Source organism: Nanorana parkeri, unplaced genomic scaffold (assembly GCF_000935625.1).
Source record: "Nanorana parkeri isolate BGI_ZX_2015 unplaced genomic scaffold, ASM93562v1 scaffold254, whole genome shotgun sequence".
Classification (NCBI taxonomy): domain Eukaryota; kingdom Metazoa; phylum Chordata; class Amphibia; order Anura; family Dicroglossidae; genus Nanorana; species Nanorana parkeri.
Window position 1 is genome coordinate 694,511 of NW_017306522.1, and position 15,293 is coordinate 709,803.

At 45.7% G+C, this 15,293-nt stretch overlaps 1 protein-coding gene across 1 annotated transcript in view; it reads left to right on the forward strand.

The window, feature by feature from the left end:
- Positions 1-15,293, forward strand: part of MRE11A (MRE11 homolog A, double strand break repair nuclease) — a 171,661-nt gene that overhangs the window by 83,468 nt on the left and 72,900 nt on the right. Inside the window, exons 10-11 of the mRNA XM_018556808.1 lie at positions 1,497-1,623; positions 6,526-6,632. Coding sequence (XP_018412310.1) covers positions 1,497-1,623; positions 6,526-6,632 — 234 coding nt within the window. The remainder of the gene's footprint in view (positions 1-1,496; positions 1,624-6,525; positions 6,633-15,293) is intronic.

Sequence of the window (15,293 nt, forward strand, 5' to 3'; positions counted from 1 at the left end):
TATATACTCTTCTAACACCTAATCTGGCTCTGTGCAGTTGTTATCTGATAAGATCTCAGCTTTACACATCTGTTGGGTTTAACATCAAGTTGGAGCTGAGCCTTTCCCGTGTGAATAGGTATAAAGTGTGAAACAATCCTTGCGTCAATTTAATTTTAAGAGAAATAAACTACCAGCATGTTTTTTTGGAGGTTTAAAGGCGTCCTTCACAAGCACTGGGGAGAAAATAGAAAGCTTATAAAGAAACCTAGTAGTTGCCGAGGACCTAGGATACCCATAATGCAACGCCAAAGTACTGATCACTAAGCCACAATGCATGAAAGCAGAACTTTAGCTTGGTTAGGCCTGCTGGCTGTGAACAATTGTCTTGCTTGCCAGACCAGGAATGTAATTTTCTGTGTTCATGTTTCATTGTGGAGTAAAGCTTTTAAATAGATTAGTGCATAGGAGAGTGAAGAGGACGCCCTTTTCCGTCCTTCCTTGACTTTTGACTCCCAGGTGCCTCTGTGTGAGGTCGGAGCAGAGTTAGCAATGCTAAAAGAGGGCACATGTACAGAAGTTCAGGGCCATTTGGAAGAGAGATTTGCAGGGCTATTCATAGAAGGGTGAAGAGTTTGGAGAAGGCAGGAGAAGTGAACAATCTAGGCCAAAATAGCTCATTTGGAAAAATTCTCCAATTCAGCTCACTTTCCAGTTCAGTGATGTTGTCCTATATTGTTCACTTCTCCTGCCTTCTCCAAACTCTTCACCCTTTATTGAATAGCCCTGTTGGAGTTGAGAGGAGCACACATTGAGACTTCTGATGCCTAACAAATCCATCTATTAAAGGGTATGTGTGGTGTGCTGTAGAGAAACACAGGCAATTCTCTTCTTTAGATGGAAGTGCTTCCAAAAAGTGGGGCACTGCCTCGTCATACCTTCAGCACCTCCTTATTGGTCCATAACTTAGCCCCATTGGTCAATATGGTGGTGGGACCAGCCTGGGACCTAAAAAGGGAGTGCCCTTTTGATTGGTTCCTTCGCCCTTCTCATGAAAGTGGAGCAAGCATCAGATATACATATTTCTTCATATTAAGTCCAGCACGCTAAGCATTGTGTTATTGTTACTTTTCTAGGTATTTATTACCTCCTACTGAGATTATGCTATTCCCCTAGTAGTGACTTTGTCTTATTTTTGCCCCAACAATGGCAAAGCCATCTTTCTTATTCATCATTTAGGGTCAGCATCTTCTTCCTGGACTAACATGCAGGCTCAATCATGTAAATCCTCATACCTGGGTAGTTTACAAACATCTTTCACAGATCAGCCCCTGCCGAACACTCTTGCTTTGGGACTTGCTGCAAAGTTACAATGTACAGTCTTAGGGGCTTTTTCATAGTGGGAAGTACAGCTTTTGATAAACATATAATGACTTTTGCTGTGTATTGTGACATGTCAAGAAATTATTCATGCAGGCTTGTAAAGTTACTAAGAGCTCAATTGTTAACCTTTCCAGGTGGATTACACAGGAGGATTTGAACCCTTCAATACTCTTCGTTTTAGCCAGAAGTTTGTGGACAAAACAGCCAATCCTAAAGATATAATACACTTCTTCAGACACAAGGAGCAGAAGGATAAGAAAGGTCAGTTTATTTGCACAATTATTGGTTTGCATGTAAAAACAGCTTCCTGTAGGCGTGGTATTAAAAAAATACTCCACCTGTAAGGAATCCTGTTTCTGCTGCTTGGGCTTTAGGGCCCATTCACAACACATCCAGATTACCACCAGACCAGACCAGACTGTTTCCGGACCCAAAATGCATCCCAATGTATCCCTATGCTAGTTTTGGCCTCTGTTCCAACCAGCGCAGTCCGTTCCAGACCAGACCAGAAAATACTGCATGTCTCATTTTGTCTGGTCTGGAATGCATATAAACACATCAAAAACGCATGGAACGCACCTGTAAGACCATTTTAAGCTAACAAAAAAAATTCCATACGCGGCAAAACCGCAATGCACTGCGTTCCAGATCTGATCCGGAAAATGGTGAGAGCCCAGCCTTAGGCATAAAGATAAGGTTAGGTTTCCCTCTGGATATCTAATCTCTCGGCTTACTGTATTTGTAACCATACAAAGACGTTTTAGATAATTGTGCACTTTCAAACTTGTGGCAACGGCTTGGGGAAATCCTTCTCTGTTCCATCATGACTGTTCTCCTGAGCACAAAGCCAGCTATATAAAGACATAGTTTGACCAGTTTGATGTGGAGTAAGTTAACTGGCCTGCACTATAAACACAAACGTTTGTGGACACGTGACCACACCTGAGCCCAGAGCAACTCTTCTGAACACCACTGGAATTAACCGGAATGCCAACTGTGAAACCTGGTCTTTACCTGCATTATCAGTTCCTGATCTTATGAATGTTCCTTTAGCAGAATAGTCACAAATTCTCACACCCAAGCTCCATAATCTTGTGGAAAACCTTCTTTGACGAGTTGAGGTTGTTACAGTTACGAAGGGGGCAACTCCATATTAATGGCCATGGTTTTGAACTGAGATGTCCAACAAGCTCATATACGTGCGGTCGTCAGTTGTCCACAAACTTTTGTGTTTATAGTGCAAATACAAAATCTGCAAGCCAGGGCTCGAGGTATTGTAGAAAAGTGGATAAACCTGAGAAGTGTCTGTGCTATACACACACTTTGCTGGCTGCACAGTTGACCACAGGGTTACCATGTATTTATATTCATAGCTTCACCCACTCTGCTTAAAAGAACGTAAATAAATACAAATAAGTTCTTTTTGCAAAAGAAGAGAGGGTAATACTTACCTTTCCTGCTGTTACTGCATCCAATCTTCACTCTCTTTGGGAGCTAAGCCGGCTAAAGTATCTTCGGCATTCCGACACACTTGATGTGTCAGATGTCTAGTCACCCCCTATTCTGACTCCAATTGTTGTATTAGCGATTTATCCCTTGCTGAGACATCTATGCCTGGCCTGTATAAGCAGATATAATCACTGCAGACAATCCTTATCAGATAGCTAAACTCACCAAATACCTTTTATTGAATGCAGCAGGTTACAGCAGGCAACAGGATGTAGCAGATAATCAGAAAGATGGTATTTGCAGGTCAAAGATGATAATGTTTCCAAGCAAGCATACTGCATGTGGCCATAAGATGCAGCCATTTTACCAGAAAAGATATCTCTTAACAAGAAGGAAGTACATTACACACAAGGGGAGGGAATACAGAAGACATGGTGCAATAACCAAAACAACCACAGGATGGCAGTATATAAAGCAGCTATACCCTTGGTTCTTATCACTTTTCTAGGTGAGAGGCTCTTCTGCCTTTCCCTAGCACAGCACTGTCAGTTCTCGTGCCAAGCAACTATTCAAAATGTGCTGCCCAGCACTGAGTGTCAGCTTTAGGTGGGGCAGACTGGGGCTATGTCTGCGAGGGAGCTCCGTCCATACGTGCATTGCTTATAGCTCCCACACATGTCCTGTAGAGGTGCCTGGACTGGAGTGACATCACATTCTGGCTCCCAGCACCTCTATAGGGTGCGCAATGGAGCTATAGAAGCAATGTACATATGGGTGGAGCTCCGTCACAGCAAAGCAGCCCACACTGGACCCAGGCTGAGGATCCACTCCAGTTCTCGTAAGGTAGGGAGACTGGGCGTAAAAAACAAAAGTGTGCATGTGTGTCCTAGCCTGTGTCTGTGTATGTATGTACAGTATGTATGTCAGTGTTTTTGAGGGCCCTTTCACATTAGTACAGTGCATCAAACTGTACCACACAATCGCACCTACCGTGCATTCTGGTGTGGGAGTTGCATTGCATTACCATTCATTTCAATTGTACCCCAAACGCACCTCCCACCCACAGTTAGTACAGCCGCACCAGAACATGTGGTACACTAATGCCATGCGTTCTATTGCAGTGCGACTTGGGGCGTGACTTAATGGCCAAGGACAAATGTGGGTCCTGAGGTTACACAGGTTGAGCTATACTGATGTCAAAGCATATTGGCTTAAGAAATATTCACTATATAAATTCTCACTTCACATTAATATGAACATTAACTATGCATTTGGTGATGATTTTATTCAACTGTGTAACATCACACCCCCTGTGGTTCCCCCTGCTGGCCACTACAACTTTACAATACAGTAAAGATAGGCATCAGTGTCACTTTATTAGATGAGTGCATACAAGAAAGACTAACGATCAATGTGCCCGATGCACGTTGGATAAGGCAGTTATCAGCCCCTAAGCTTTCTGGCATACTCTACAGGGTTTTTTTTTTGCATCTGAAAAACACTTTTAACCAGTTGACATCCGCGGTGTTAAACCCCCTTCCCATCCAGGCCATTTTTCAGTATTCAGCGCTGCGGTACTTTAACTGACATTTATTCCGTCATGCAGCGCTGTACTGAAATGAATTTTATACCCTTTTTTGGGGACAGATAGAAGGGCGGATGGCAAGAGGTTAATGGTGTATTTATCAGACCAAATTGGACCATTGTTTGAGTTTCTATGAATTGTAATTATTTCTATAATCCTATTACATGTACAGAGGCTAATACTTACCTTTCCTGCGTTTATTGCCTCCATTCTTCACTTTCTATGAGCCGGCTGAAACATTTTCAGTAATTGGACACTATTGGTGTGTCAGATACCGCTGTGGTTCCCACCGCCAGCCACTATAACTGTACCGTAGAGTAGAGATTCTCTTTAATAGATGAGTGCATACACAGAAGAGTAACGATCAGTGTGCCCGAAATGCGTTGGAGCAACTTGGCAGACTGGCTATAATTTTTTTACGACCAGCTCAATCCTTAGACGTATTAAGATCTTTTTTTGTGACAGAAGTTATGACAAAGTAAATATCTTCTGTACTAGGAAAACTTTGCAGTTCTCAGAGTATTTTGTAGGTTATAAATGGTTACGTACACTACAGTAAATACGTTTATACTTTTTGTTTTCTTTTGGACCAGCTTTCTATAACCTTATTGACTGTAGTGATTTAAAGAGACCCTGTCGCCAACTTATAGAACTTATAGAATTTTTTTCTTAATTCTTGCAGTGGGGCTACCCCCGTACTGCAAGGGTTATGTGCTCATTTTTGTCTAGGGACAAAAATAACAACGTTTTACTCACCCGATCCTTGGAGCTGGCTAGCTGTTAGAGTGCTCCTTCTAGCCTGTCTCCTTCTCTGCTGCAGCAATGGTATGTCCTTCGGCGTCCTCACATCCTATACACAGTGTATAGGACATGATGACTTAAAGCAGAACTATGAGTTGAGTGCTTTTCACTCACCTCATAGTTCTAGCCGACCTGTGACAATGAGACTGTCAGTAGACAGTAGATCGGGAGGTGAGCAAACACATACCGGGTTTGCTCACCTCTCGATCCTGTCACGGCTCTCTGCCGTGACAGGGGAGGGGCTGGATTCCCCCCTGCCCGCTCCGATCCGCCAGCGCTGACTGGCGGAACGGACGGGGGAAGGTACAGCTGGCTCTGCCTCTAGATAGGCATTCACGCAGCTGGGCAGATCCTGGCACAATTGTCGGGATACGCTTCAGCTGCGGCGTCTCAGTATACCGCGAGCTACAGCTTGCGGTATACTGAGCCTAGAGTGACGGGAGGACGCTAGTTTGTGTCCTCCCGTTACCCTAAGGAGAACTATGGGGAAAAGCCTTAACCCCATAGTTCTCCTTTAAGGATCCTTAGACCGCTAAAGTGGAGGGGGAGAGAGGCTGCAAGGATCAGTCTAAGAGCAAGCCGGCTTGAAGATCGGGTGAGTATAACATTGTATTTTTGTCACTAGACGATAACAAGCATTAAGCCCTTGAAGAGCGGGGTAGCCCCACTACAAGGGTTAAGAAAAAATCTGCCCAGAGTTCTTCCTTAAAACATTACAGGTAATACCTACATTTCCTATAGGTGAAAGTGTTAACGCGTAGGTGAAAAACCTCCTGTGTCCCTTAGTGGAATACAAGAAAAGGAAACAAAAATCCTATTTTCTTTTGAAACTGCTCACATAATAAAATGTCATGTATACAAATCCCCATCCTTTGTAAAGAACACTATTTTTGAAAATCTTGCCATGACACAGAAGGTGCTTTTGTAATAATACATTTTGTATTATTACAACATATTATTATTACAAAATAATGTTATTATTTATTCATCCTCAAATTCTATGTAACTATGTAGTTTGATGTTGAATTTGTTCTCTTTTCATTATTTCCTGGACAAGTGGCATTCCATGGCATTTGCAAATTATTTATAAATGAAACACAAAATCTGATGGATGATATTGCTTTTTATGCAAGTGTGGGCACCAGGTGTTGTATGGTGTGTAGCTGCTGACATTAGCTCTGCACCTCATCTACTCATGTAATACCTCTTTGATATGTGAAGCTCATGCAAAGTGTCGTTTTCATGGCCTTGTATGTCAAGCTGGGATGAGAGCACAGAACACCTGCTCTGCTTCTTCTGTGTAGTAAACATCTCCATTCTCTTTGCAGATAACATAGCAATTAATTTTGAAAAACTTGAAAGCAGGCCATCCTCAGAGGTTGCTACGCTGCGGGTTGAGGATCTGGTGAAACAATATTTCCAGACAGCTGAGAAGGTAAATGTGAAGAAAAAAAAGGGAAAAATATGTATATAGTGTTGAACGGTAACAGCATATGTTACCTTAAAGTGTAACTGTGCAGTATATCTTCAATGGGCACTAGGGATGCCCCGATACTAGTATTGGTGCTGATACCGTGTATTTGGGCTCTATGCTGATTGGCTGGGAAGCCGGATTTCTGGCCAATCAGCATCGAGCCGGCCGAACAGCCGGCTTGATGCTGATTGGCTGGGAAACTGGCTTTCCAAACAATCAGCATGGAGCCAACGTCCCAGCCAGTCAGGAAACCGGGAGGCGGGTCATTACTAGCTTGCGCGATGCTGATTGCCCGGAGAGCCGGCTCCATGCCAGTGGAAGCATCGGTACTCAGTATCGGCAAGTACCGATAGTAAAATATCGTTACTCGTACTTGATGCAGAACAGCCGGTATTGGTGCATCCATAATGGGCCCCTAAAGTGTATTTAAACCCAAGAACAAAAATGTTATATATTGCAACTTATTAGTCCTTAGATGTGGTGGCTGCATTCGTTTTCTAGGTTTTTTTTCTTTCTTACCCATTGAATCCATCAAGTTACACCATTCCAGTCCTAGGGTGACAACAGTGTAACTGATAAGAGTGCAGCACAGACAGAGTTCAAAGGCAGTTGTCAGCTCCTACGCTCCCTGGCAGAATCTACAGTTTTTTTTGCATATGAAAAACACTTTTAATGGTATATTTATCAGACCAAAATGGACCAAAAAAGGTTTGTTCTTTGGGTTTAGGTATATTTTACTTATGTCTATAATCTTATTACATGTACAGATTTGTAGATTTTATTCCTGTAGCTGTCTGTATTTCTATATTTTTTCAATGTCTTTTCAGCAGCTATCCTAATTTCACTGCAACTCAGCCTCATCCATTCACTGCTGCAGACACAATTTTAACAGGAAAAATCTATTTACCAGCAGTACGTGAAGCTGCAGGGTCACAGTTGTAGACATTATAGTGAAAAATATATCTTCATAGCTGTATGTGGTTAGTACCAGTATATGTAATATTTCCCCGCAGCAATAAAGACAAACTGTAAAGGAATAAGGTAGCTATGAAGACTAACCGTCTTCTGAATATGCAAGTTGTCTGTCTACCTCTGGATTTAATACTTTAGTCACAGACCTGAAACAGGCATTCGGAAAGTAGAGTAAGATTACAGTCAGATCTCCTAATCTTCATACTTGTTATTGGTCAGTGACTCAAAGTTTTGAAGCCTTTGGGTCAGCATGTGATCCAGACAAATAACATTTTAAAAAGGAGAGTTCAGCACTAGCAGCCTCCTTATGTTCTCAGCACAGGTTTCTTTTAATAGGAACACTGCCACACTGAGCAGAAACACATTACTTTAGCTAGCTACTGAGGCATGTCCACACATTTTCTTCTTGGGTAGAGGTACCTTTTAAACGTGAACTTAAAGGAGAACTATGAGGTGAGTGATTTACATTCAACCTCATAGTTAGAGCTGACGTGTGACATTGAAACTGTCACACATCGACTCTATTGATCAAAATAATAAAGTCACCGGCACTCCAAGTATTCAAGTCAATAACTTTCAGGTGTTTTCACTTGGGTCAATAAACTTATTGACTTGAATACTTGGAGTGGCGGTGACTTTATTATTTTGTAAGTTTTTGACAGAGGCATCCGTCGTTGCTGCTGCACCCGCCCTTCTGCATGGGCATTTTCCAGTCAGGAGTGCGATGGCATACTTGGACTTTTGACTCTTGATCAGTCTATTGAGTCAGTGAACAAATACCGTCGCTCGCTCACTTCCCGATCATCTCCCTGCAGAGAGCCGTGACTGTCAGTCACCGCTCCCCGCAGGGATTCCCCCCTCCCCTCTCTGATCCTCTGGTGCTGACTGGAGGAACGGACAGAGGAGGGGGCGGGCACAGCTGGCTCTGCTTCTAGATAGATCCCAACAGTAATGTCGGGATCCGTCCCGGCTGTGGCACTCTCAGTATATCGCTCGCGATAAACTGAGCTTTGGGTCACGGGAGGACGTTAGTAAATGTCCTTCCGTCACCCTAAAAAGAGCAATGGGATCAAAAGGTTACCCCATAGTTCTCTTTTAATGACAGATATAAAACAAAACCAATGAATACACTTCTACATAGTTACACACAGTAGTTGTTAAGGTCGAATAAAGACACAGGTCCATCCAGTTCAGTGTGTGTATGTGTATGAGTCTGAGTCACTTAGAGCAGTGGTCCCCAACCCCCGGGCCGCGGACCGGTACCGGTCCGTGGAACTTAGAGTACCCGTACCCCTGTATATTGTGTTCACTGAGGAAATCATCCAAAAGTTTCTTGAGTGTGTCTATACTCTCAGCTGATACCACTGACTGGGGAAGGGAGTTCTAAAATTTTACTGCTATAATAGTAAAGAATCCCCTTTACAGTTGAGGTTAAACCTTTTACCTTCCATTTCCAGGTGGTAACCCCTTGCCTTCTTAGTTGATCTTACAGTAAACAGTTTATTACTGATTATACCATCACCATTATACAATTTGTACAGGGCAGTCATATCACAAGTGTGATTTATGTAATCATTTCTCATAGTTTTGGTCCTGGAGCCCCTTTATTAGTGTTGCTGCCCTTCTCTGGACCCTCTCCAGTTCAAGGACATCCTTTCTGTGGATCGCTGACCAAAATTGAACTGCATCCTTGGATATGGGAGCGCTCATCTGAATTTGTTTGAGATTGCTGCATTTGTTACACCCTGTGGGGATATACTGAAAGACAAATTACCAATGTTGGATATTAGTCCATGCATTTGGAGGCCTTAGATTTTGGATCTGGCACTGGCTCTGGTTTTTCCCACATTTCCATTTGCTCCAATGTCCACTGAGCATGAGGAAATACGCACAATGCAGTTCTGCTAACGTGAACTGTAGCATTGTTTTTTTACACTTACCTGTATTTACCTGAGAATCTCCTGATGAAGTGGTAGACAATAACTATCTGTGAAACACATCAAGTTTCAACTTATGTTTTGGGTGCTATTAAAGTCTGGCGTGCCTTGTCTTCCTCTTTTTATATGTATTGTACTCAGTGTTCTTTGTTAGAAATATTTGGTTGGATACAGTAAAAGAACACCTCTTTTCTTAGAGTTACTATGCCTGCAACCAGCTCTGTGTTGTTAGAAATTATTAGATCTAATATAGCATTTTTTTCTAGTTGAGAACTTCCGCCATTTGATCCATGAAATTGTCCGGCAATAAGTTCAGGAAACAGCAAGCCTTAGTTGAGTGTGCGGTTCCTTTTGCCCAATCAGTGTTGGGATAATTGAAGTCCCCCATAATAAAAACAACATTGTCCTGTTTCCCAGCCATTTCAATCTATGAGGGGAGCTGAATCTTCTCTTCTTCCTTTATGTTTGGGGGTCTAAAGCACAAATCTGCAATCCCTTCACAATTAGACACAGTCTTATGTAGCTCCTCAGTACTGATGTCATCTTACATTCAGTTTCACATTACCCTTCACATAGAAGCATACACCCCCCCAACCCTGTCCTTCCAAAACAGGCTGTACCCTTGTATATTAGCAGCCCAGTCATGTGAGCTTTCCAGCCAGGTTTCTTTTTTTTAAATAATAAAAGTTTATTAAGAGTTTAGTACAAGTAACATAAAAGACAGGCAGACATAGGGATCAGCGCAGTTTCAGGACATGCAGTCACAGCTCTGCATGAGACACAAGCATATAACAACGCATATATATATGTGTTCGGTTCAAGTATCCATCACATACAGTGGTAAATATGTAGATCAAGTCATATATAGGGGGGTACATCTATAGCTACTGAGCGCATCTCACCCAGGAGATATAAAGGTAACTGCGATCTCCCATCTGGCCAGACAACACTAAAGGGGGACAAAAAGGAAGAGAAACACATAGTAACACAGGACTCAAGGGACAACACAATATGGGCGGGGGGCGCCTGCCAGGCGGGGTGCCAGGCTAAGTAGGAGAACAGATACGGGAGGGTACTTAATGGGGAGGAGAAAGGGGGATGGGGGGCTTCCACCGGACCTAATAGTACATCCGTCACCCTGGACGGCCCACATAGGTATATCAGAGGCAGTGCACTAGTGCAGTGTCAGTCAGGAGGTCCTTAGTACGATCACAGGGTCCTAAATGCTGCTGAGTCCATGTACAAAATCCAAGGGGTCCACAAAGTAGCGCATTGGGGTTGACGCTCATGTAGAGAGGCCGTCAGTTCTTCAAAGCGCATGATCAGACACACTTCCGCAATCCACTCCTGCACGGTCAGGGCGACCACAGTGTTCCAATGTCGCGGCACTACGTTTCGGGCCGCTGCCAGGAAGAAGCGGAGTAGGTCCCTCTTGATCGAGGCAAGGGAGCCAGGTAAAAGAGATAGGAGAGCTATTTTAGGGGAGGCTACGAGATCCGTCCCCATTACCTGGTTATAGTTGTCAAAGACCCGGTTCCAAAATGGCAAAACTAGGGGGCAGCCCCATCATACATGTAGTAGGGTCCCCTCCGCTGCCAGACAATGCCAGCAGAGGGCGGACCTATCAGGAAATATTTAATGTAGGAGGGTTGGGCTTCGGTACCACCGAGTTAGGATTTTATAGCCCTTTTCTTGAGCCGAGCAGGCCACGGAGAGTTTATGCGTGGTTACGCAGGAGGTTCGGATCTCTTCATCAGTAAAGGTAACACCCAAGTCCTTCTCCCAGCATGGGAGATGACCCCGGAATCTCATCGGAAGTAGCTGACGATACGGGAGGGAGATGACATGAGTGGGTGGGTCATCTAGATAGCAAAGGGACTCGAACCAGGAGAGCGGTCGGTGTAGGGTCGATCCCCTAACGCACTGTAGAACGCCCGAAGTTGAAAATATAAAAGCCAGGCTCCGGAGACGTGGGGACGGCCCTCAAGTAGGGCGACCAAAGGCTTCAGTGTCGGTCCTGCGAGGGCTACGGCCAAAGGTGAGGGCTCAGAGTTGGACCAGCAAAGGAAACTAGAGGAGATACAACCCGGTGGAAATACCGGATTGCCCATTATGGGAGTCATGGGGCCCACATAAGAAGACAAGTCATGCATTCTGAGAAGAAGGTCCCAGGCTTTCAGAAGCGGAGGGAAGGCAAAAGGGACAAGCGATGAGCGAGGGCGATGAGAGGGGGCAAGCCAGGGTACCGAGAACGGGAGCACAGGGGAGATAAGTGCTTCCAGGGAGACCCAGAGTTTGTGAGCCCCATGGTGTTTCCGGTCCAGAATCTGGGCAAGGAGCGCCGCATAGTAGTATGTCCGCAGGTCAGGCAGGGCCAAGCCTCCTGATTCCTTGGAGCGGACCATGATATGATAGGCTAGCCTCGGACGTTTACCGGCTCAGATGAAGCGGAGTAATGCAGAGCGCATTTGACGGAAGAAGTTAGAAGGCAGGATAAGGGGGAGAGTTTGAAAAAGATACAGAAAGCGGGGGAGAATATCCATTTTAAAGAGCGCAATCCTACCTAACCAGGAGTGTCGCAGGGAGGTCCATGTTTGCAGACGGTTGACAGTAGAATGAAGGAGCGGTGCAAAGTTCAGATGATACAGGTCCGCTTGGTTCGGGGATAAAAAGACACCCAGATATTTAATGGCTTTATCTTGCCATTTGAAGTGAAAAGTGTCCCTGAGATAGATAACTTCCGACGCTGGAAGGGAGATGTTTAAGGCCTCAGTTTTGTGTAAGTTCACTTTGAAGTTACTGACAGATCCGAACCTACGAAATTCCTCTAATAAGGAAGGGAGCCCGGTACGGGGGTTGTCTAAGTAAAGCAGAACATCATCCGCATATAAGCCAAGCTTGTAATGGTGTTCCCGGATACTTATCCCTTGTATAGATTGGTTTTGTCGGATTGCTTCCGCTAGATGCTCCATTGCCAAGATGTATAAGTACGGGGACAGTGGGCAACCCTGTCTAGTTCCATTCCGGATAAAGAAAGGCGGGGATAGGGAACCATTAACTCACACACTGGCAGTGGGGCAGTTATATAAGGCCATGATTTTGTCCACAAACAATCTGGGTAAACCAATCTGCGTCAGCGTGAGAGTGAGAAAGTCCCAGTTGAGGCGGTCAAACGCCTTCTCTGCATCTACTGAAAGGAGACACAGCGGAAGGCCCGAGTCTTTAGCGTACCGCATAAGGGTGAGGGACTTGATAGTATTATCCCTGGCTTCGCGAAATGGGACAAACCCCACCTGATCCATATGGATCAGGGAGGGAACGTAGTGACTGAGGCGATTTGCAAGGAGCTTCGCATACAATTTAAGATCCACATTGATAAGGGAGATCGGGCGATAGTTGGAGCAGAGAGTAGGGTCATTTATCAGCTTTAGGGATTATCGTAATATGGGCTTCCTGCGACTGTTTGGTGAAGGGGCAATCAGCGGACACAGAGTTAAAGGTGGTGTGAAGTAAGGGAGTCAGTAGATCCTGAAAGTGCTTATAGAAGGCTCCCGTGTAGCCGTCCGGTCCTGGACTCTTCCCTGAGGGAAGTCCCTTAATAGCGGTGGACACCTCCTCCATGGAGAAAGGTTCCCCAATGAGAGCAAGGGTCGGGAGAGGGGTGGGCGCAATATAAGAAGCAGCGTTGTCTGGAGGGTCCGGGGTCGGAGAGGCCGTCCCCGGCACAGGGAGGTTATATAGGTCGGCATAGTAAGTCTGGAAAGCGTGCGCAATCTGGTCAGTACAGTGGACTACCCGGGCACCTTTCGTTTGGATTTTAGGAATATATGTGCGGGAAATTTGGGTTCGGACAGATCGCGCCGGGAGGCGTCCACACTTGTCCCCGTGTTCGTATAGCGATCTACGTAGGGATTCCCTGTATTTAAGAGAGCTGAGATCCAGTAGGGATCGAAGGTGTGAACGCTTCCGTTCCAGATCTAACAACATGGAGGCGTCTCGGGAGGACTTATGTTGGAGTTCTAGTACGTGAATGTCGCCCAGCAAGGTTGTGAGTTCCGCTGAGCGTGCCTTTTTTAGGCGAGAGGCATGGGAGATGAGAACACCCCTGAGAAGGCATTTAAAGGCTTCCCATTTAACTGGGGGGAGGTGTCATCCGTGGCGTGTGTGGCAAGGAAGGTGGAAACCGTGGATTTGATGGCGTCTACCGTGACCGGGTCACGAAGGAGCGTTTCATTAAATCGCCACGTGAAAGAGCGGGGAGGTTGATCAGGAAGTGAGAGAGATAGGGAGATAGGGTAGTGATCCGACCACACCTGGGAATCAATCCCAGCTTGCGGGCCCCAGGAGAGGAAGCGATGGGATACCAGGAAATATTCTATGCGGCTATGGGAACGATGGGGGGAAGAGTAAAACGTGTAGTCCCGTGCTGAGGGGTTTAGGATCCGCCATATATCCACCAACTGCAGGAGGTGCATGAGGGACTTGAGGCGCTTTAGTTGTGTATGAGAAACAGAGGATCTCTCCGAGGAAGTGTCTAAGCGCGGGTCTAAGGGGAAATTAAGATCTCCGAAAGGTCATGGATAGCAACCAAGCCACAGGTGACAAAAAATTGCGGTCCGGGGAAGCCCCAGTCAGGAGGAGAGGGGGAGACGAAGGACAAGAAGACAAGAGCCGGAAAAAGGGAAGGATAGAGATCCACAAACTGGGGAGGAAAAGAAAAGACATTGAGTACATAGACAAACCTAAGGGGAAGATCCAAGTCTTCCAGCGGGCACAAGAGGGTACTACAACCCAGTTGGCCATCGTATGGGGGGTGTGGAGAAACCTAGGGCAATGGGGTTCGCTCCATCTTCAGAACCGGGCAACTTAATGAACAAAACAAAATTATAACCATTCAGAATAAAGTGCCAAATACAGAAGGGCAACAGAACAGGCATGTCATAAACAATTATACAGTGTAACATAACAACACAGGCCAACATAGTTATGTCTCAGTTCAACCAGCGTCTGGGAGGATCCGATATCAAGCAGTGGGGTAAAAAGGGCGGGAGGGAAGGGCAGGGAGAGGGTTGGGAAACGCCCAGGGAGGGCAGGTGGGGTGTGCAGCCACCCCATGTACCCCGGGATCGTAGCCCCAAGAGGGGCACAGGAAAGAGGCAATGCAGGACACCCCGCAGTCAGGGGTGGCCTCAGCTAGGGGATGCCACGACGGGGAGCGCCCACTTATTGGTCGTATCCTCCGTGCGGAGGACAGGCCCACTACAACTACACAGCACAAATTGACCGGGCTGGGGCGGAGAGCTGCTTACAGTGGGCACAACCCCCCTCAAGCAAACCCCAGAGGGCCAGCGGCAGACACATCAACAGCAATATACAAAAATACCAGGCCCATACAATGCAGTGCAGCAGGGGGACAAAGAAGGGGGGAAGGGCGGAAGGAAAAGAAAGGAAGGGGGGTGTAGAGGTAGGGAAGGGATGGGGAAGAGGGCGGGAGGAAGGAGACCGGGAAGAGGAGCAGAGGGAATGGGGGCCCGGACCTAGGATTCCAGGAGAAAAAGAAGGCTTAGGTCAGGCCCCATGTGTCCATAGTGCAACACTAGGTCCAGGAGGAGCATCAACACATGGCTATCTTACGCAGCCCTGGGCAATAAGTGCCATCGCTAGGAGTTGCCAAGACGGGAGGTATACTATCCACCTAGAGTGCATGGCCATA